The following is a 22,941-nucleotide window of genomic DNA, read 5'->3' on the forward strand; positions in this document are numbered from 1 at the left end:
GATGAGATATAGAGCAGTAAGCTGGCAATGACTGAAACCTCCGAAAGTGTGATCCCCAAACAAAATTCAGGGGTTTGTTACAGTCCCTGGAAGCTGTGTTGTATTTGTAGTTTGTGAGAATCTGTTTTTAAACTCTGTTACTAAATGCATTCTCTGGCCCTAGATAAGACTGACAGTATGGTTTCTCTGTTTGGCTTCTAGCTTCTGAGGAACCTCCTCACTGCCTTCCATGATGCTTGTACCAGTTTCACTCCCAACAGTAATGCATGCAGGCTCCCTTTCCCTTTGTCTTCTCCTGTACTCATTGTCAGTTTTGAGGATTGTTATTCTGACTAGGGTGAGATGGAATCTCAGAGGAGCTTTAATTTGCATCCCCTGATGGTTGATGATATTGAACACTTTTTAAAATATTTATCAGTCATTTCACTTTTCTCTTCTGTTGAGAATTCCAAGACGTGGCACATTTTTTTAATTAAGTTGTTGTGCCACCTCCCCCATCCCAGTTTCTTTGTGTGACCCTGGCCGTCCTGAAACCCACTGTGTAGGCCAGGCTGCCTCAAACTCAGAGATCCACCTGCCTTTGCCTCCCAGGTGTGGGAGTAAAGGCCTGTGCCATCGCACCAGCTCTGGATGTTTTCTTGATGCTTAGTTTATTTACTTCCTGGTATATTGTGAGTGTGTCCTCTGATGGGTCTGTAGATGGCAAGTGTTTCTCTTCTTCTCTGGGCTGCCTCTTCACTTAGTTTCCTTTGCTGGATGAAGATTTTGAATTTTGTGAGCTTTTATTAGTCATGTTCCTTTCTCCGTACTTCTGTCTAATGCCCTTCTCCCTCTGTCTTCTCCGCCCTTTGAGAGTTCTCCCGTCAGAGAGTCAGCTCCCATCTCTCCTCACCACTGCCGTGTTCGTGTCATTGACTACACATGTGGATTTTTGTTATCACAAATGTTATTCAGAGTCGACTAACAAGTTAGTTACTTTTGTGGCTTTGTATACTTCTAAATCCTGGGGGCCTTTAAGGAACTATATAATGCTAATATTGGTGATATATATCTTGTGGGGTTTTTTTGAGAAAATATAATAGCTTGTTTTCTTTGAGCATATTTAAAAATTAGTTTCTCTTGAATGCCCTCTTTGTGTTCAAAATTTCTAAATATTTCATTTGCATGTTTTCTCTTAAAACCATTTGGCATTTACTATATATCCACTTTTTCTGAACTTAAAATCAGCTCTTAAAACTTTATTTGTAAATCTTTTATCTTCATTATTTATACATCATACTGGATTAATTGCTTTTAGCTATGTGTACAAATACCCACTTGTAGAATTAATTATCTAGTATTTCTGGTTTTACTTTTTATTGATATTTTTCATATAATACATTTTCATCAGTGTTTTCCCCTACTCCAGTTCTTCCTAGATCCTATCCACCCAACTTTATGTATGTTCTTTCTCTCTCAAATGCCCTTTGAAAAGGCTATAAGACAAATGCCCAACAGAGTACAGTGAGACAAAACATCCACAAGTGTCATTGGATTCACTTTGGGTGGGCTTGGGGTCTGCCCTGAAGTGTGGTTAATACGCCCAGTGAGGTTTGGGTTTCAGTTGTAGACAGCTTCTTGGCTTTGGGTGGAAGGCCCTGTCCACTTCCCCATCTCAGTACTGGAGCCCCCATCTGGCTTGACCCTATGTAGGTCCTGTACATGCTGCCATGGTCTCTTCAGATGCTGTGCAGGACTGAGTGCCCCAAAGTCTCTCACTCTCTGCACTGTCTAGTTGTGGGTCTGTAGTGGGGATAATAAAAATGGATGCACATCCTACACTCGGTTGGACACCAGTGGGCCACAAAGCACCAGCAGGGTGTTCTCAATGCTGCAGACTCTCTGACCCTTTGCTCTAAAAGTTCTCCACCCAACTTGCTAAGTTCCCATGGTGGATAACTGTCAGAAATCCCTGTAGCCTGGTAAAATCAAAACTCTAGAGGCTTGTAATTTATCAGTCAGATTTATATCAGTATATTCTCTACCCACAAAATGCCCAAACAAAGAAATCAGAACCTATTGACATTGATATAAGCTACCACTTAGATTGGACAAAAAGTACTGTATTAATCCTTCCCATAGAAGACATTCATAGCTACCTGTGGCTGTTTAAAGCCACACGGATCTGGGCTGTCCTTCTCTTCCTCCATCTTCCTTCCTCCTTCTCTCTCCTATCTCTCCCAGCCCGCCCTCCTTTCTCCTGTCCGAGCACAGACTCTTGCCTTATCTCTCACCTGCCCTCATCTGCTTACCAGTGGCAATCTACATTTTCCCCTTTTTTGTCCAATTAAAAGGTTCTTTTCTCTCAGATATAAATTGAGCACAACTATTACTATTCTGTAATTTATAAAGTATAAATTACACCTAACATTTAGTCCATCATTTTGTCAATAAATAAAGCACTCTGTCATCTATCTTAACTTACAAAGGCTTATAATTTTGTATCTGTTATGTCTTAGTTTAGCTTGTATACTATCTGAAAATGATCTAATTAAATATGTTTTCACAATGCTAAATAGCCTGAGTTAGTTATGAGTCTATAACTAGTCTTTCAACCCCTTCAGAAACCCAAGAACAACCAATACTATCTGAAAATATAGGAAGCCTAATACAGCTTCCAGGACTGAGACAAGTTGTAGAGAGAGCTGCCTACCTATATAGTCCCCTGTTAGCAACACATAGGAGCATCATTCTTCAGCCTTCTGGCCCAGGATCCTCTGACAGACCTCGTGAAACAGGAATTATTAAGGACTGGCTTATTCTGTCTCGGCAGAACTAAGCTGTCCTCTCCTATAACTTGTGTCCTCTCATGAACAGTACAGGTCTGAAGGAGAAATAAGCAATTTCTGCCCAGTGCTCCCTTGCCACAGTGTATAACCTCACCTGGAGGTAGATGCTTAGTTTCTTTGAATCCATGACAAGGGAGCTGTTGGGAGCAGCTATGTCTCAACAAATGATAAATAACATCAAATGTCACATTCTGTGGATTTCTGGCGTTTTTGAAAACTATCTATCTATGTAAAGTAATCTGGACTGTTGTCTGTTCACTACTCTCAGCTATTTCTAATAGAAATATCTTGCAAACACCCTAGTAATTAACTCGGAGCCAAGATTTTGCTCTCTGGCCCTTAACTCACCTGCTTGCTCATTGTAGTCTGTAATGGTGTTTAGAGAAGGAAAGGGCCCAAGCTTTGTGCTTTTAAAATGTCTGTATCAATAGAAGAAATTTATGCCAATGAAAACCCTGATTCTCAATCAAAACAAGTCCTGTACCAATGTGACAAATTATAACTTCAACATAGTAACAATTATAAGGATTTCTACAAAATGAGATCGTGGCTGTACAATCATTTCTTTCTATTTCCTCCCTGTTAAATTATTACCATTTCTAAACTCCCCAGAAAGACAGCCTTAGAATAACCACCTCCAGCCCCCCAAGTCCAGGGAATCAGGGCGATGACTCTTCATAACTACTTCTAACTATACATGGGCTTTGAGATATCTTTGAAGGGGGTAGGGTAAGGAACATGGGGGAGTTGTTTGACTTTAAGAAGGCCACAGCAGGGGTTGGGGATTTAGCTCAGTGGTAGAGCGCTTGCCTAGGAAGCGCAAGGCCCTGGGTTCGGTCCCCAGCTCCGGAAAAAAAGAACAAAAAAAAAAAAAAAAAGAAGAAGAAGAAGGCCACAGCCAGCAACGATTGTTGAAGTCTCTGATGTCTGTCCTGACTGGATCCGGCTGAAAGTCCCTGAGATCAGGAGTTCAAGCAGGTCAGTTCAGCATGTCTGACACTGCATCTCACCAAAGCTGTATATTCTGTAATATAAAAATCTCAAAACAAAATTTAAGTATCATCAAAATACTGTATGGATTGTATCAGCCTGGGTAGGGTGTACAGACTGGTTAGGATGAAATTCTATTCCTTTTTTGTTTTATTCTCTCTTGAGAATAAATCTAGTTCTTCTGGGAGTCTACCTCTATCAAATCCATATAGCTCTGGAAGATGTCCAGAGCCTAATCTCCTTTTCTATAGACGCAAAGACAGCACCTTTCTCCCAAATCAGCATGTCCTTCAGTTGGCAACCAGGAAAACTTGTATCTTGTTTTCTCTCCCAGAGAAATATTATAACCACAAAACTCAAAACCATTTTGAAAATTAAAACAATCTAAAAGAAATGAAGTAAACTAAAATACTGTATGAGCCAATTCTTAGACTTTTTCTATTCTGTCATGCCAGGAAATTAACGCACAATTCCCATGGAGCCCACGAACAAAGAATATGGATGGGTTTCCTATAGACTTTAATATACCATCTATCTGTTATGCTGTCTACAAGGAATTACAGACTTCTGTCTTTCCTATTTTAGTTCCGAATCACAGGAGAAATTCCCCGTGTGATTCAGACAGACTTTGTATATAAATCTATCCTAAAAGCAAATAAATCAGCCTTTGAATTAAATCATACTCCAATCAACATCTACTAAGGAAGCAGGCAGCTTCCATTTTCCATCTCCTCTGTGACTCAGAGCAGCCTTTACTTTTCACAGTAGGGGACCTCAGAGCCTGTGAGCAGACACCCCCTCTGTTTCTTTGTCTCAAGGTTCAGATTTCTACAGGCTCTTGCCTTATCCCTCACCTGCTCTCACCTGCTTGCAGACAGCATTGACTTGGGTCTCTGTATTAGCTCCCATGGCTGGCAAGAAGAAGCTTCTCTGATGAGTGCTGAGTGAGGCCCGCCCTCCCTCCCTCCCTCTCTCCCTCCCTCCCCCTCTCCCTCCCTCGTTCACAGGAGTGGGTTGTTAGGAGTCATGTTATCACTATGTTCCTTTAGTAGAGGCCCATGACCTTTCTAGTGTGAGGTGGTTGGTCACTCCAGCAGTATCAAGTAGGGTTCCATTTCATCGAATAGTCCTGAAATCCAACCAGAAAGTTGGTGGTTACTCCCATCATATTGCACCAGTATATCTCACAAGCGTGTCACTGTTGGTGGTTACAGAGATTGTAAGTGTGAAATAGCCATGATCACTTTCCTCCTCTGGTGGTGTTCACGATACCTTCCAGTACTGTGAACACTAGTCAGTAGGGGTGAATCTTCTATTTAGATACCAATTCAACTTCTTCATGCTCCATGACATAAGTAAGTGGTGTCCTCAGCATTAGGGTCTTACCAACAGGCTGTAGAGAGTAAACAGCATCCTTGACAATGACAATAGCCTGGGATATTTGGAGGTTTCCATGGAGCCTCTTTGGCCAATGACTCAACAAGTCATTAATCTAGTCCTGGCACTGGAAGTTTTATTTAATAGCATAATATATCTAGTTGGGGTATTGTATCCTCTGTTCTTTGGTGACTCCATTTAGTTTCCTTTTGTCTATGTATATGTTTTAGGAAGCTTTTGTGGCAATAGTTTTCTTTTTTTTTTTTAGGTATTTTTTATTGGTTATTTTATTTATTTACATTTCAAATGTTATCCCCTTCCTAGTTTCCCCTCCCCAAACCCCCTGCTTCTATGAAGGTGCTACCATCCCCACCCACCCAACTCCCACCCCACTGCCCTGGCATTCCCCTATGCTAGGGCATCGAGCCTTCACAGGACCAAGGGCCTCTCCTCTCATTGATGCCAGATAAGGCCATCCTCTGCTACATATGCAGCTGAAGCCATGGGTTCTTCCATGTGTAGCTTTTTTTTTTAAGGAATATAAAATTATTGACCACTGTTCACAATTATTTACAATAAAGTAAATATACAGTTGGATGACATTCTGAGACTACAAAGTTACTTTTCTGGCCATTGAACCAGAACCCAAATACTGAAACGATTGATCCTACCAGTAAGGAATGAGTCAGGTTAAAGGAAAAGCATGCAGGGCACTAATTGATATTAGCAAATTTTGTTCATTCACTTAGTCAGCAGGTCTTAAATCGCCAACATCAGCTCCAACCATGATTCTGCTTCCACATCAAACAGATTCCATGGATCATAACCTTTTAGTACAGATTTTAACTTTCTATAAAGGAACGATTCACCAGAGGAACCTTTACACAGACCGGCTGACCTGGACCTGCCTCTGTAGACCAGCTGGCCTCTTAAATCAGAGCTCCATCTGCCTCCAGAGTTCTGGGATTAAAGGTGTGCACCACCCAAGTCTTATATATATATATATATAAAATGTATGTGAGTACACTGTAAATTCAGACACACCAGAAGAGGGCATCAGATCCCATTACAGATGGTTGTAAGCCACCATGTGGTTTCTGGGATTTGAACTCAGGATCTCTGGAAGAACAGTCAGTGCTTTTTTTTTTTTTTTTTTTTTTAGATTTATTTATTTTGTATATGAGTACACTGTAGCTGTCTTCTGACACACCAGAAGAGGGCATCGGATTCCACTACAGATGGCTGTGAGCCACCATGTGGTTGCTGGGATTCGAACTCAGGACCTCTGGAAGAGCAGTCAGTGCTCTTAACCACTGAGCCATCTCTCTAGCCCACCCCAAGTCTTGTTATTAAATCACGATACTACTTTGTTTATTTTCTGAAGGTGGAATTGGTATGTAAATAAACTACTGTGTTTACTTGATAATACATCAATTGTGATGGGGTTTTATTGGATAATTTTAAACTAGCCAATAAATTACATACTCTGCTTAATCTGAAGGGTTATGGTTTCAGGAAAATGTTCACAATGATGGAATCTCATCAACTTGTGTTTTCATCTCCAGTCCTTTTGAGTATTAAATACAAGACAAAACAAGTTATGTAAGTGTTTTATGCAAACACCACATACAAACAAACAAAAACCAGAATGGTCCTTCTGTGTCCCGGTTAAAAATAAGTTCTGACTTGAGAAATGTCTAAAAAATCTCCCCAGTGTTTAAGAAAAGCTGTTCTCCAAAGCTGAGGAAATACAACATGGTATCAAACATTCTGCTGTTAAGGAAGCAACTACAGAGAGCTCTCGCTCGCCCAAAGAATCCGTGCCTTTTGATGCAGAACGAAAACCAAAAGTGTCCCAACTACTGTCAATACTCTCAAAATCATCACATCAGACTTGATTTCCATTAGAAGCCTATTTTTCCACACTAGTAATTCAAAACCCAAGATCCAGATGTGTGTGTGTGTGTGTGTGTGTGTGTGTGTGTGTGTGTGTGTAAACAATGATTGCTTCATCTTTGGGACACGAATGCCAAGCCAGCCTCCCCTCACAGAAGGCCGTGACATTCTGAGGACATGTCATATTTGCCTCCTTTGCCAGCACCAAGTCAGCCTCCTCTGAGTCCTTCTATGAGAAGCATTAATTCTCCTCTGCTGTCGGTGGTACCCATTGTTCGTTCAGGATCAAGACCTCTGGCAAAGCCTCTGGGTGTGTAAGCAGCATCTCTTTTCCTCTCAATTTGCTATCATTAGATTCACTGTCAGATAAAGATTCCCTTTTTGTACCATCTTTTTCTTTATCAGCTTTTCGAGACTTCAGAAATGCTTCGATTAATTCTAGACAATCTAATTTTTCTTCTGGTTCCCTAGTATTATCAGCATCTGTGAACTCCTTCCACTTCAGGAAATGCTCCACCTTCCCATTCACTACACAACGGTCCAGAGCGTTTTCTACCACAAATTCTTCAGGCTCTGCCTCTTCAACTTTTTCACTCTCTCCGTTCTGTTTGTTTCCCATTTTGTGCAATGTGGCTTTATTTAATTGGAGGCTTGAAAAGTTCAAGGCTCAGATACTCACGACCCTGGATCCTGCAGTCTCCCACTTACGTGCTTCAGCTCGGCCACCTGTGTAGTCTTTGGATGGTGGTTTAGTCCCTGGGAGTTCTGAGGGATCTGGTTGGTTGATATTATTGTTCTTCCATGGGGTTGCAAAACCCTTCAGCTCAATCCTTTCTCTAACTCCTCCAATGGGGACCCCGTTCTCAGTCCAATGGTTGGCTACAAGCATCCACATCTGTATTGGTCATGCTCTGGCAGAACCTCTCAAGAGACAGCTATATCAGGCTCCTGTCAGCAAGCACTTCTTGGCATCAGCAAGGTGGGACAGTCTCTGGATATCCTTTCTTTCAGTCTCTGCTCCATTCTTTGTCCCTATATTTCCTTTAGACAGGAGCAATTCTCCACAGGTTCTCTCTCTCCTTTGTTGGGGATTTCAGCTAATGTCATGCCTGTTTAGTCCTGGGAGCCTCTTGCTTTCCTGAAATCTGGGACTTTCTGGTGGGTATCCACCAGTCTCCCATCCCCCACTGCTACACACCTCTGTTCAATTTCCTGACCCTCTGTACATCTACTCCATCTCCTCCCACACCTGATCCTGCCCCCTTTTCCCCTCCCCCTCCTCTTTTCCTCCCAAGAGTCTTCCACCCTCTACCTCCTGTGAGTATTTTGTTCCCCACTCTAAGAAGGATTGAAGCATCTACACTTTGATCTTCCTTCTTCTTGAGCTTCATATGGTCTGTGAATTGTATTGTGGGTATTCTGAGCTTCTTTTTGCCTAATACCCACATATTAATGAGTATATACCATGTGTGTTCTTTCATGACTGGGTTACCTTACTCAAGATGAACTTTCTAGTTCCAACCATTTGCCTTTGAATTTCATGAAGTCATTGTTTTTTAATAGCCAAGTAGTACTCCATTAGGTAGATGTACCACATTTTCTGTATATAATCCTTTGTTGAGGGATATCTGAGTTGTTTCCAGCTTCTAGGAATTATTAAATTAGGCTTCTATGAACACAGTGGAGTATGTGTCCTTATTATATGTTAGAGCATTTTTGGATATATGCCCAGAAGTGGTATAGCTGAGTCCTCAAGTAGTACTATGTCTAATTGTCTGAGGAATGGCCAGTCTGATTTCCACAGTGGTTGTAATCCCACTAACAATGGAGGAATGTTCCTCTTTCTCCACATCCTCAACAGCATTTGCTGTCACCTGAGTTTTTGGTCTTAGACATTCTAACTGGGGTGACATGAAGTCTCAGGGTTGTTTTTATTGACATTTCGCTGATGACTAAGGATGTTGAACATTTCTTTTTTTTTTTTTACATTTTTTTTTATTTTTTTTCAAGTCTTTTTATTTTTATACATGTCATTCACTAGGTCACAGAGGTACCTTCTATAAGTCAGTCATCATACCCAGAAATCTGTACCTTCCTTTTTTCCCCACGTAAGTACAAACACTTTACTTGAGTAGATATAATGGGTTTTTTTAATCCAATCATGGTATTAGGAGTACATAATTTTTAATCTCTTATTACAAAACAAACTGTACTACAATCAATAATCTTTTACAAAGATTAGAGGTACAGCTCAATGATAAAGCGGTTTGCCCAGTTTTATGTGCAAGTCCCTGATATCAAGCTCAAGTATTAGAATAAGTAATGCAAAATAGTAATATTCATACAATATTTCAGCTATCCATAAATAGACCTTTAGGTCACATGTCCAGAAGTGGAATTACTAGATTGAAGAATGAATGTATATGTAATTGAGTTTAAGATCGTCAAATTATCCTCTATAATCATGTCCATGTACCTCCAACAGTCTTTCCTTACACCCTCACCAACAGTGTTTTCCAGAATCTAAACTAATGACTAGTCAATATATATAAGAAAAAAGAATTACAATGTATGTTTAATGGCATTTAGAAAACCTGGTCATATTTTTACATGCCCAAATACATTTATTTCTCTAGGTACCATTTATTCATGTCTTTGAACATTTCTTTAGGTATGTCATATCCATTCAAGATTTCTCAGTTGAGAATTCTTTGTTGGGCTCTATACCCAATTTTTAATAGGATTATTTGTGTTCTCTGCAGTCTTTACTTCTTGAGTTCTTTGTAGATATTGGATATTAGTCTTCTATCAGAAGTAGGATTGATAAAGATCTTTCTCCAACCTGTAGGTTGCTTTTTTGTTCTGGTGAGTGTTCTTGCCTTACAGAAGCTTTTCAATTTTATGAGATCCCATTTGTCTGTAACTGATCTTAGAGCCTGAGCCACTGGTGTTCTGTTAAGGAAAATTTCCCCTGTGCCAATGTGTTCAAGGCTCTTTCCCACTTTCTCTTCTGTTAGATTCAGTGTATCTGGTTATAATGGAGGTCCTTAATCCACTTGGACTTGAGCTTTGTATAAGGAGATAAGAATAGGTCAATTTGCATTTTTCTACATGATGACCACCACTTGAGCCAGCACAATTTATTGAATATGCTATCTTTTCTCCACTGGATGGTTTTGTCTTCTTTGTCAAAGATTGGGTGACCTTGGTATGGGGGTTTAATTCTAGATCTTCAATTCTATTCCATTGATCATCCTTTCTGTTTCTGTACCAATACCATGCAGGTTTTTTTTTTTTTAATCACCATTGCTCTGTAGTACAGCTTGAGGTCAGGGATGGTGATTCCCTCAGAAGTTCTCATATTGTTGAGAATAGTTTTTGCTATCCTGGGTTTTTGTTGTTCCAAATGAATTTGAGAATCAATCTCTCTCTCTCTCTCTCTCTCTCTCTCTCCCTCCCTCCCTCCCTTTCTCCCCTCCTCCCCTCCCCCCCTCTGAAGAATGGAGCTGGAATTTTGATATGGATTGCATTGAATCTGTAGATTGCTTTTGGTAAAATGGCCATTTTTACTATATTAATCCTGCCAATCCATAAGCATGGAAGATCTTTCCATCTTCTGAGATCTTCTCTTATTTCTTTCTTCAGAGACTTGAAGTTTGTTGTTGTAAAAATATAAAAATAATAACGAGTATCATTGTCTTTTATCCTGCTAGGTCCGCACCGCGGTGCACCAAGATATCTGCTAGATATCTTGGCAGAAACACAGCCCAGCCGCACACTTTCTTACACTCAAACCCTCACATAAAAGAACACACAACACAACAATCTTTGACGCAATTGGTAAGATATAATTGCCCACTTAAACATACAAAGCCTGGTACCATCCATCCCTTGAGAACATTAATAACAACCTGTAAATACACAGAGCAGAATCTTAACATCACCTGCCATCTTGTCCTGCCACGGCTTCTCTGCCTCTCTCTTCCGCCCTGTCTCCTCCTCTCTCCCCTAGTCTCCTCCTCTTCCTTCAAACTTCTCTCCCGCCCATCCTTCCTTCTCCTCCAATGACAGACCTCCTTCTATCCTGTACCTGCCTCACCTGTGACATCATCCTACAGAAGTTCTCATCATACAGATCTTTCACTTGCTTGGTTAGAGTCACCTCAAGCAATTTTATATTCTTTGTGACTATTGTGAAGGGTGTCATTTCCCTAATTTATTTCTCAGCCTATTTATCCGTTGTGTAGAGGAAGGCTACTGCTGTGTTTGAGTTAACTTTATATCCAGCCCCTTTGCTGAAGTTGCTTATCAGGTTTAGGAGTTTTCTGGTGGAACTTTTGGGGGTCACTTAAGAATACTATCATATAATCTGCAATAGTGATTTTGTGACTTCTTCTTTTCCAATTTTTATCCCTTTGACCTGTTTTTGTTGTCTAAATACTCTGGTTAGAACTTCAAGTTCAGGTGAATGATCGTTTTGGTGTGTTCTTGGATTTAGTTTCCAAGAATTTTAATATTTTTGCATCAATATTCAGGAGGGAAATTGGTCTGAAGTTCTCATTCTTTGTTGGGTCTTTGTGTGGTTTAGATATGAATGTAACTGTGCCTTCACAGAATGAATTATATAGTATTCCTTCTGTTTCTATTTTGTGGAATAGTTTGATAATTATTGATATTAGGTCTTCTTTGAAGATCTGATAGAATTCTGCACTAAATCCATCTAGTCCTGGGCTTTTTTTGGTTGGGAAACTTTAATGACTGCTACTATTTCTTTAGGTGTTATGGAACTGTTAACATGGTTTATCTGATCCTAATTTTACTTTGGTACCTAGTATCTGTGTAGAAAATTATCCATTTCATCCAGATTTTTCAGTTTTGTTGAATATAGGCTTTTGTAGTATGATCTGATGAATTTTTAAATTCCTTCAGATTCTGTAGTTATGTCTCCCTTTTCATTTCTGATTTTGTTAATTTGGATACACTCTCTGTGCCCTCTGGTTAGGCTGGCTAAGAGTTTATCTATTTTGTTGATTTTCTCAAAGAACCAACTCCTGGTTTTGTTGATTCTTTGTATAGTTCTCTTTGTTTCTACTTGGTTGACTTCAGCCCTGAATTTGATTATTTCCTGCTATCTGTGCCTGTTTGGTGTATTTACTTCTTTTTGCTCAAGAGATTTCAGGTGTGCTGTTAAGCTGCTAGTGTATGCTCTCTCCACTTTCTTTATGGAGGCACTCAGAGCTCTTAGCGCTGCTTTCATTGTGTCCCATAAGTTTGCGTTTATTGTGCCTTCATTTTCATTAAATTCTAGAAAGTCTTTTATTTCTTTATTTCTTCCCTGATCAAGTTATCAGTGAGTAGAGAGTTGTTAAGCTTCCATGTGTATGTGGGCCTTCTATTGTTTTTGTTGTTATTGAAGACCAGCCTTAGTCCATGATGATCTTACAGGATGCTTGGGATTATTTCAATGTTCTTGTATCTGTTGAGACCTGTTTTGTGAGTGATTATATGGTCAGTTTTGGAAAAGGTACCCTTACATGCTGAGAAGTATATTCTTTTGTTTTAGGTTGAAATGTTCTGTAGATATCTGTTAAATCCATTTGGTTCATAACTTCTGTTAGTTTCACTGTGACTCTTTTTTGTTTCTGTTTCCATGATCTGTCCATTGTTGAGAGTGGGTTTTTGAAGTCTCCTACTATTATTGTACGAGGTTCAATGTATGCTTTGAGATTTACTAACATTTCTTTTACAAATGTGGGTGCCCTTGCATTTGGGGCATTGATGTTCAGAATTGAGAGTTCATTTTGGTAGACTTTTTTTTAAATAGGGTTATTTGATTCTCTGGAGTCTAACTTCTTGAGTTCTTTGTATATATTGGATATTAGCCCTCTATCAGAAGTAGAATTGATAAAGATCTTTTCCAAATCTGTTGGTTGCCATTTTGTCCTGATTACAGTTTGTCCTTTGCCTTACAGAAACTTTTCAATTATATGAGATCCCATTTGTCTGTAAGTGATCTTAGAGCCTGAGCCATTGGTGTTCTTTCTGTTCAGGAAATTTTCTTCTCTCCATATGTGTTCGAGGCTCTTCCCCACTTTCTCTTCTATTGGATTCGGTGTATCTGGTTTGATATGGAGGTCCTTGATCCACTTGGACTTAAGCTTTTACAGGGCGATAAGAAAGGATTTGCATTCTTCTACATGATGACCTCCAGTTGAACCAGAACCATTTTGAAAATGCTATCTTTTTTCCATTGGATGGTTTTAGCTCCTTTGTGAAAGATCAAGTGACCAGAGGTGTGTGGGTTCATTTCTGGTTCTTCAATTCTATTCCACTGATCTACCTGCCTGTTTCTGGACCAATACCATACAGTTTTTATCACTATTGCTCTGTAATACTGCTTGAGGTCAGGGATGGTGATTCCCCCAGAAGTCCATTTATTGTTGAGGATAGTTTTTGCTAGTCTGTGTTTTTGTTATTCCAAATGAATTTGCAAATTTTTCTTTCTAATTCTATGAAGAATTGAATTGGAATTTTGAGAGGGATTGCATTGAATCTGTAGATTGCTTTTGGTAAGATGGCTATCTTTACTATATTAATCCTGCCAATCCATGAGCATGGGAGGTCTTTCCATCTTCTGAGATCTGCTTTGATTTCTTTCTTCAGAGCCTGGAAGTCCTTGTCATAACAGATCTTTCACTTGCTTGGTTAGAGTCATACCAAGGTATTTTATATTATTTGGGACTATTGTGAAGGATGTCATTTCTCTAATTTTTTCCCCAGCCTGTTTATTCTTTAAGTAGAGGAAGGCTACTGATTTGTTTGAGCTAATTTTATATCCTGAAGTTATTTATCAGGTTTAGGAGTTCTCTGGTGGAATTTTTGGGGTCACTTAATTATACTATCATATAGTCTACAAATAGTGCTATTTTGACTTCTCAATGTAAAAATACTCAATAAAATTCTCACAAACCAAATCCAAGAACACAGCAAAATGGTCATCCATCATGATCAAGTAGGCTTCATCCCAGGTTTACAGGGATGGGTCAATACACGGAAATCCATCAACATAATCCAGTATATAAACAAAATCAAAGAAAAACAACTACATGATCATCTCGTTAGATACTGAGATTGCATTTGACACAATTCAGCACCGCTTCATGTTAAAAGTCTTGGAAAGATCAGGAATTCCAGCCCATACCTAAACATAGTAAAAGCAATATACAGCAAAGCAGTAGCCAACATCAAACTAAATGGAGAGAAACTTGAAGCAATCCCATTAAAATCAGGGACTAGACAAGGCTGCTCACTCTCTCCCTACTTATTCAATGTATTACTCGAAGTCCTGGCTAGAGCAATCAGACAAAGAAAGGGGGTCAAAGGGGTACAAATTGGAAAGGAAGAAGTCAAAATATCATTATACTGTTTCTCTATCATAGCCCATGTTCAGTGTCAGCACCTATAGGAAGCACTTTAATAGGAAAGCAAGCCAGTTCTATAATGCTTTTCCTTAAAACAGTAGCTCTTAAAGTACATACTATAGCCCATTGGTAGGTCCTTGAGACTGTCTTATGTCAGGTTGAAGCTATGTTCTCAAATGCTAAGATGCTATTTTTTTCTCATTTACTTGTGAGTATCTAATAGAATTTTCCCAAAGGCCACCTGCTATCTTATAAAATACATATTTTATATTCTTTTTTAGAACTTTTCTGTTTTAATTCTAAAATAATAAATAGTGGTAGATACAGCTTGTACAAACAAAACCTGTTTAGGTTCCTCAAGAGTATGTATCAGTCCTAAGGCCAAAAAGGTTCAGAGCCAGTGAAGCCAAGGTCAGTAAGGGACCTGTGCTTAACTGAAAGACCAGTGTGCAGGTGTGATGAATTCCTTCCTCTAGCTTAGCATTTAGATTCTGAGATGTTGGAGTTGAAGATGCTAGGGCTAATGTTTTTTCTGGTAGATCCTTCTTAACTTGAAACTGCCTCAGGGCAGATTCAGAATACAAATGAACTAACTATATCCTCAGGTCTCACTGAAGTATTCAAAACACAATCTTGTAGTCAGTAGCTATGGAACCTCAGTTGAGCTTACTCCCATATATAATTAATAATGAACCATTTCTTCTTTAAACCAGATAAACAAATTGAAAATTTAGTAACAGTAGTAATGTTCAACTGCCAATCATTCCCTTCTAATCAACATACTATAATTACCAAAGTTCTGTTTTCATTTTTAAATTCACTCAGATAATGTTATATTCTGTTTTTAATAAAAGGCAACCTGGAGCTGGAGAGTTGTCTCAAAGGCTAGGAGCACTTGTTGCCCTTTCAGAGGATTGAGGTTCAATTCCCAGTACCTACATGCTGACTCACAATCATCTAGAACTCCAATTCCAGGGCATCCAAAGCCTGCTTATGATTCCTGGCACCAAGCATGCATGTGGTGCACATATATCATTCATATGTCATATGCTTACAATAGTAAAATAAGTACATTTAAAAATGCATTAAAGTCAACTCTTATTAAATAAGGGTCAGTTTCCTTGCAAAGGAAATATATATATCTCAAATATAGGTTTTGTTATACTTAAAGCTGATACACATTAAGAGAGAGAGCATCTTTTATATCCAACAGTCTGTGAAGAAAATCTTCTGTGCTAATATTTTTTCTGTTTCTTATAGGGTATCCATGGAGTCATTTAAACATGGGGCCCTGAGAGAACAGCTGGCTAACTTGGCCACAAGACAAAAGAGTCTTTTAGTTGTAGCAAAGAAACAAAAAAAGATAAGACTGAAAATTCAAAACTATAAGACTGCCACACCATCATCTGGTAATAATTTAAGGAAGCTGCCATGTAACTCAGACATCTCCAGTGACAAGACCAGCCAAGATCCTCCTGGAGTGGGAAACTCAGCTCTTGCCCAGTCAGGCTCACTTTCTCCTAACAATCTTGCTTATAGAAGTATGCAAGAAATGCCATTTTCTCCAGAAATACAGAGTGACAGCCAGAATACTAACATTTGTTTGAATGCAGAGGCAATAAGAGGAGAAGAATTCCCTGGAAGTGACACAAATTCTAAACAAAATGTCCAGGATTGTGCCTCAGGTGGGTTATTAAAATCCACCTCAGATGACACTGAGAAAATGACATCATCATCCCAACCTGTTGCTCTTACTTCTCAAGCAGAGTATTCACAAGCAGAGAATTTTTTTCCAGAAACTTCAGTCAAAGGCTATGGATTTGATGCTCCTTCACTAACAGGCACCATAAATATTTCAGAAGATAAAAGTATATTTTCCCAAAATGATGTCTGTCTACCGGCTTTTCCTCAGAATCAGGGCCTTTCCCGTTGTAAACCAAAAAGAAGAAACAAGAGAACAGGTTCCCAACAACCATCTGAGGGAGCATCTAAGCCTCTGGCGCAGACTGTTGCTATCTTAGATACCTATACTGCGCGTCAGACAAAGCCGTGTCTTAAGAAATCAGCTTCTGTTGCTTTGAATGCAGACAGCATGCAAATCTCTCCTCCCTCTGTGTCTGCCCATCAACCTTCTTCTAAAAAGGCTCCACACCACAGCACAACTCCCAGAAAGAAAACTGTGCAGCTGAAAGACTTGATTTTACTTGGAAGAATTAATCCAGGAAATAACATTCTGGAATTTAAAACCCAGGTATTTTTTCTCTAAATTCTTGCAGATTTTATGAGTAGTGTTGGTATAAATAGTATAGGCATATAGGAAATAAGATTTGACTGTGCTTTCTGAATGGAGAGACCTACCCATTAAATCTTTAAGAAGAAATCCATACCTTATTCTGGATTTGTCCTGATAGAATTTACTCATTAACATCTTTGTTCCTCAACTAGTCAGTCAATTATATTGTAGCAGGAAGAATTTAAGAGCAAAGATCGGAAATCATTGTTATTAGTTCCAAACTAGGTTCAAGAACTACCAAAACACTGCTAAGCCATCCCCAGGTATGTGTTAATTTTTCTTCCATAGAGGCTCAGTTTAAAACCACACTTGAAGTTTCAATAAGAAACTCAACTAAAAATATAATATATGCATAAAAGTGGATGGTGAGAAAATATTCTATTAGATGTACCTATTAAAATATTTAGTTTCTTCTCACTTTTTGAAAGACAAATTTATCATGAAAAAGATCACCAAGTCTTGAATATGCTTCTTTGCTTATAGACTGCTCTTTCAGAAATCAGCCCTGCCTTACCAGAATTTAACTTGAATGACTGTGTTTCCTACTCTGCTCATTCCTGGACAAAGATTTTCCTGCTTTAAAAGCTTTACTTACAAGCTAAGAACCATGCTGTTTAATATTAAAGTTTCAAATTACGGTTCTCTAATCACATTATGGTTAGATCTCATTTCCTTCAATGTTCTAGTTTGCCTGCCAACTTATTTGATAAGTAATAACTTCATTAACCAGAGCACATCAATTTTAGCAGGTAAGTTATAGTTACTCAGATTTTGACAGTTGTAGCTACTTCTCTGGATCAGCTTAATAAATTTTCAGTAGAGTTTTGTGGAGGTATAATTTGTATACAGAACACTATGCATATTCAAAGTGCACTATCTGACAAGTTTGACATATGTATTTACCTGTGAAATTCTGTCTACAAACAATAAACTATCCATCTGCTCCAGATGATTCTTAGGGCCTGCTTTCTCTCTCTCGCTCTCTCTCTCCCTTCCCTGCCTTGGACAATTGCTTTTGTGCTTTGTGTTTCTAATTTGCATTTCTTAGAATTTGATTTATGAGAATTATTCTTTACATATTAATTTTTGTCGACTCGTGTCTTGTAGTCTAATTATTTAAGAGTTGCCTTTTTCATTGCTTTTTATTTCTAGGTAGTAGTTTGTTTTGCATAACACCATAGTGTCTTAGTCAGGGTTTCTGTTGCTGTGGACAAAACACCATGACCACAAAGCAAATTGGGGAGGAAAGGGTTTATTTGATTACACTTCCAGATCAGCCTGTCACTGGAAGAAGTCAGGACAAGATATTTATGTTGTTTCCAGGTGCTGGCTATTACATATAAAGCTGGTATGAATTTTCTTATGCAGGTTTTGGTATGAGATAGACTTTCATTTTTCTTGGGTAAATACTTTATGAATGGAGTTACTGAATCCTAAGCTAGTTATACATTTCACCTTTAAAGAAATGGCGGGGGGTTGGGGATTGAGCTCAGTGGTAGAGCGCTTACCTAGAAAGCGCAAGGCCCTGGGTTCAGTCCTCAGCTCCGAAGAAAAGAAAGAAAGAAAGAAAGAGAGAGAGAGAGAGAGAGAGAGAGAGAGAGAGAGAGAGAGAAAGAAAAATAAATAAATAAATAAATGAATAAATGGCAGAAGCTACTTACAAAATCTGGTGCATGCGCCATTTGTGCATGAGAGCTCTAGTTGCTCCACATCATCACCAGTGCAAAGTATGGTCAGTCCTCTAATTGTAACCTTGCTAACAGATAGTGTGGATGTATTGTGTGTTAGATAGTGTGTGTGTGTGTGTGTGTGTGTGTGTGTGTGTGTGTGTGTGTGTGTGTGTACTGCTTATCATTGTGGCTTTAATTTTCATATCCACAGTTGATGATGTTGAACATATTTTCTTGTGCTATTGGCCATCCATATTTACTTTTTGGTTCAGGTATTGTTTGGTTCAGATCTATTGCTAATTTTTTTAACCGGTTCTTCATGCACTATTTACAAATTATTTAAGTAGATTCTCCTCTAAAATCCATGGCCTCAGTAGCCTCAGGCATGATTTCCCTCGTCTTGAACAGACTTTAGGCCCTATAGACAGCCCTTGATTAGTGCCAAGGTATTGCTGCCATTTTGCTCCTTTAGGACTATCTTTCAGGGTTGGCCATTTTTGTGATTCTTATAGACATCACAGCTAAGTAGGATTGTTGGTTGATCTCTCCCTGGTCAGCTTGCATAGCACTTTCTGATACTATGAAAGCTAGCCCTGAGCAAGGACACTTTCAGATCCAGGTCAAATCTTCCAAGTCCTGTGTCCAAAGTACATGGTGTCTTAGGGACACAACCTTCAACCACTGGGGGACAACTAAGTCCAACACAGTAGTCTATGATGTTTGGGGAATCTCTTGGACTTCCCTGAACAACAACTCAAAAGGAGGTTTCATTCAAGGTGTGTGTGTGTGTGTGTGTGTGTGTGTGTGTGTGTGTGTGTGTGTTATCCATTCCCAATCCTTTTCTTCCTGTATTGGCCTCCCTCCCTGCTTCCTAACTGAAGGCCACCTCCCAACTTTCTCTATTTCCCTTTCGCATCACTTATATCCTGCTACTCCCTCTCTAGCTAGCTCACACCATGGTCCTCTTTTATTTTTCTGGTTTATGCAGTTACTCTGGTCATATATTCACTTATGAAGATTTAAAGCAAGGAGCCACCAATGGGAAAGAACATATAATGTTAGTCTGTCTTTCTGTGTCTGAGTTACCTCAGACAATATTTTCTAGTGACATCTATATATCTGCAAGTTTCATGATTTAATTTTCTCCATATCTGAGTAGTATTCCACAGTATATGCATCATGTTTTCATTTCCGTTAACCAGATGAAACACGTTTCTGCTGTTTCCATTCCCTAGCTACTGTGAGTAGGAGGCAGTCTTTTGAGTCTATGCCAAGAAGTAGTAGAATCAGGCCATCCAGTAGACTCCAGAGTGACTTACAGTTTGCAAACAGGGAGTCTTCCCAAGAATGGTCAGCACTGAAATCGTGTACTTAAAAGCAGCACTAAACAGATTCAGTGGACTGTATTTATGTATCTATGTATTTGTGGTACTTAGGCTTGTCTAGGTGCAGAACTGATGGAATTACATTAAAGGGATTTATTAGACTGATCTACACGATGCAGTCCAGATCGTCCAACAATGGTCACCATATAATGAAAAGGTCAGAAATTCAGTAGTTGTTTGGTCCACTAAACTTGATGTCTCTGCGGTCCCAATCTTGTGCTTGAGTTCCAGAGGGTTTCTGGAGAATTTCTGGTTTTCAGTCTACTTTGGAGCCCTGAAGAAGTTGGATTTAATACTTTATACAGCAATAGGGGAGAAGACAATCTGGCCAGTTACAGTGAAGGCAAACAGGCAAAATTAAAGCCTAATTCTTCCTGTCCTTGTATGTGGGCTGTCACTAGAAGGTGTGGCCCAAAGTGGGTCTTCCAACCTCAAATTATTTTTAATTAAATAATAATTTGATTAGGATGAGTTGGTAAGATTTTCAGTCTTAATCAAGTTAAGAAAATCCCTCACTGGCACATCCAGAATCTTGGGTTTTAGTTGATTCCAGATACCATCAGGCTGACAATGAAGATGAGCCATCACTCACGTCCATGTTGAGAAAAAGAAGCCATGGATTGAGAGGGAGTGGGGGAGGGGACATGGAAGAAGATGGAGGAAAGGGCAGGGAGGGCTGGAGGGAGGAAACGATACAGTTCTAGTTCAATTTAAAACGTAAACCAAAATATCTTATAACCAAATGAAACTGAAAAAGTATTTGACTCAAAATGACAATGATTTTCTCATAGAATTCTGACAGTTTTCCCCTTAAAGCGAGTGAGTTCATTAAGTAGTTGCAGTTGTGGGGCTGTGATCCTTAGGTTTCTTTACTGTGACTGCACATGATCCTGTGACTTCATCGATTACATTTCACAAAAGGGTAATCCACAAGGGCTAAAGATCGAGCATAATTTTATAGTTTTAGAGCTAAGATTTATCCTAAATTGATCTTCATACTTAGTTGAAATTTAATTTAATTAACCTTCATACTAATTTATTATTTTTCATACTAATTAAAATTTTGCTTATATATAATGTGATGTAATATTTATATTTAATTAATATTAATTTAAATTTTTCTTATTAATTTAAATTTAAGTTATTTACAAGGAAGAATATCTATTTATATATGAGCATATCTATATGGGGAATAATTATTTTTATAGATAAGATAAGTTTATTTTTATCTATTTTTGAGACAGTATCTTACTCTGTATTCCGGGATGGCCTGGAACTCTTTATGTAGCCAAGCCTAACTTGTAGTGATCCTCCTTCCTCAGCCCTCCAAATTCTGGGATTACATATGTAAGCCGCCACTCCCAAGCCCATTCCCAGTCGCTAATTTGAATAGCTAGTCGGTCTGTCGGTATAATTGAAGGAGCCATCCTTGTTCTAATGGATTGCCTGTGTATCTCTGTTTAAAAAAAAAAACATGTCTGTTTCTGGATTCCCTAATGCTTCATCATTTATTTGTTTAGCTTTCTGTTAGTATTAAACTGCCTTGATTGTCGTTGCTGTAGAATAACGTCTTAAAATTCAGTTAATGCTAATCTTCTGATTCTTCTTTACACTTTCTGTTCAGTAATGTTAATGTTAGCCTTCCACTCTCTTACAAACGTATTTGACTACTGTAGGTCCCATGTGAAGTTTAGGATGAGTGTGTCAACTTCTGCTACCAAAAAAACTGATGCTTTATTGACATCCCATTAAATGTGTGAATTAGCTGGGAAAGAAGGGTGGGCGGTAGGTGGGCTTGTTGAGCCCATGAGTGCAGCACGTTCTTCCATTTATTTTGGTCTTTGAATTTTGCTCAGTAGAGCAGAGTAGCTCACTTTTCATGTCTTTCTTATCTTTCATTAGATTCTTTGCTAAATAGTTCATATCTTGATAATGTCATTTATCCAATTTTTCTTTTTTTCTTTTAATTTTTTTAAAAGAAAGTATTTATTTATTGTATATAAGGACACTGTAACTGTCTTCAGACACACCAGAAGAGGGGATCGGATCCCATTATGGATGGTTGTGAGCCACCATGTTGAACTCAGGACCTCTGGAAGAGCAGTCAGTGTTTTTAACCACTGAGCCATCTCTCCAGCCCCCATTTATTCAGCTTTTAAAATTTCAATTTCTAGTTGCTTATTGCTAGTTTCAAGAAGTTGACATTTGGATATTGAAATAGTTTCTTACAGATTTGCTAAGCTCATTACTTAAGGAATGTTTGGAAATGCTATTGAATTTGCTTTGTAAATGAGCATACGCTTTAGTAATAAAAGATGCTGTTTTGCCGTGGTTGTGCTTTGTGGTTGATTTTGTTACCTGGCTGCACAGACCTAATAAGGGGAAATAAAAGAATATAGGCTGATATCTATTTCCTAAGACAGTTTTGCTATTAAGTATGATGTTAACTCAAGATTTTTTCAAACATTTTTTTATCAGCTTTGAGCAGTTCTCTTTTCCTCTTAGTTCACTGGGTGTTTTTATCAGGAAAGGGTGTAGGATTTTATCTAATGCTCTATCCATCAATTGGGAGGAATCACATGGATTATTTCTGTTCTATTGATATTGCTGATACAAGAAAATACACAAAACCTACAGCTGTCATCTTGAAGGGGATAAGAGTTTATTTGAGCCATTTCGAGTGACAGTGGCTTTGAGCCATTTCGAGTGACAGTGGCTTTGAGCCATTTCGAGTGACAGTGGCTTTGAGCCATTTCGAGTGACAGTGGCTTTGAGCCATTTCGAGTGACAGTGGCTCAGATTTTAGGTTAGTGGAAGCTAATCTGCTAAATTAACAAACCTTAAAAGGTTTTATCTGTTCATCAAAGGGTCTTGGTTCTGACATAGAGGTAGACAAGATAAGGTAATTAGCCCTTCAGCCTCCAGCATTCCGACTTCTCTACATCACCGCAGTCCAATCAGTCGGTGGCTGCAAACATGGCTTCCTTGTAGGAATTCTCATTGACAATATGGCACTATATATAGCACTAGTTGACCCTTGGATGTTAACCCTTGAGTTCCACTTGGTTGGTCTAGGATTCT

At 38.8% G+C, this 22,941-nt stretch overlaps 1 protein-coding gene and 1 pseudogene across 8 annotated transcripts in view; one reads left to right on the top strand and one right to left on the bottom strand.

The window, feature by feature from the left end:
• Positions 1-22,941, top strand: part of Ankrd31 (ankyrin repeat domain 31) — a 193,740-nt gene that overhangs the window by 121,984 nt on the left and 48,815 nt on the right. For all 8 annotated transcript variants that reach the window (XM_063282676.1, XM_039103463.2, XM_063282675.1 and 5 more), the window contains one exon: positions 15,773-16,763. In XM_063282676.1, coding sequence (XP_063138746.1) covers positions 15,773-16,763 — 991 coding nt within the window. The remainder of the gene's footprint in view (positions 1-15,772; positions 16,764-22,941) is intronic.
• Positions 6,984-7,734, bottom strand: Cbx3-ps1 (chromobox 3, pseudogene 1; annotated as a pseudogene).

Source organism: Rattus norvegicus, chromosome 2 (genome assembly GCF_036323735.1).
Source record: "Rattus norvegicus strain BN/NHsdMcwi chromosome 2, GRCr8, whole genome shotgun sequence".
NCBI lineage: Eukaryota > Metazoa > Chordata > Mammalia > Rodentia > Muridae > Rattus > Rattus norvegicus.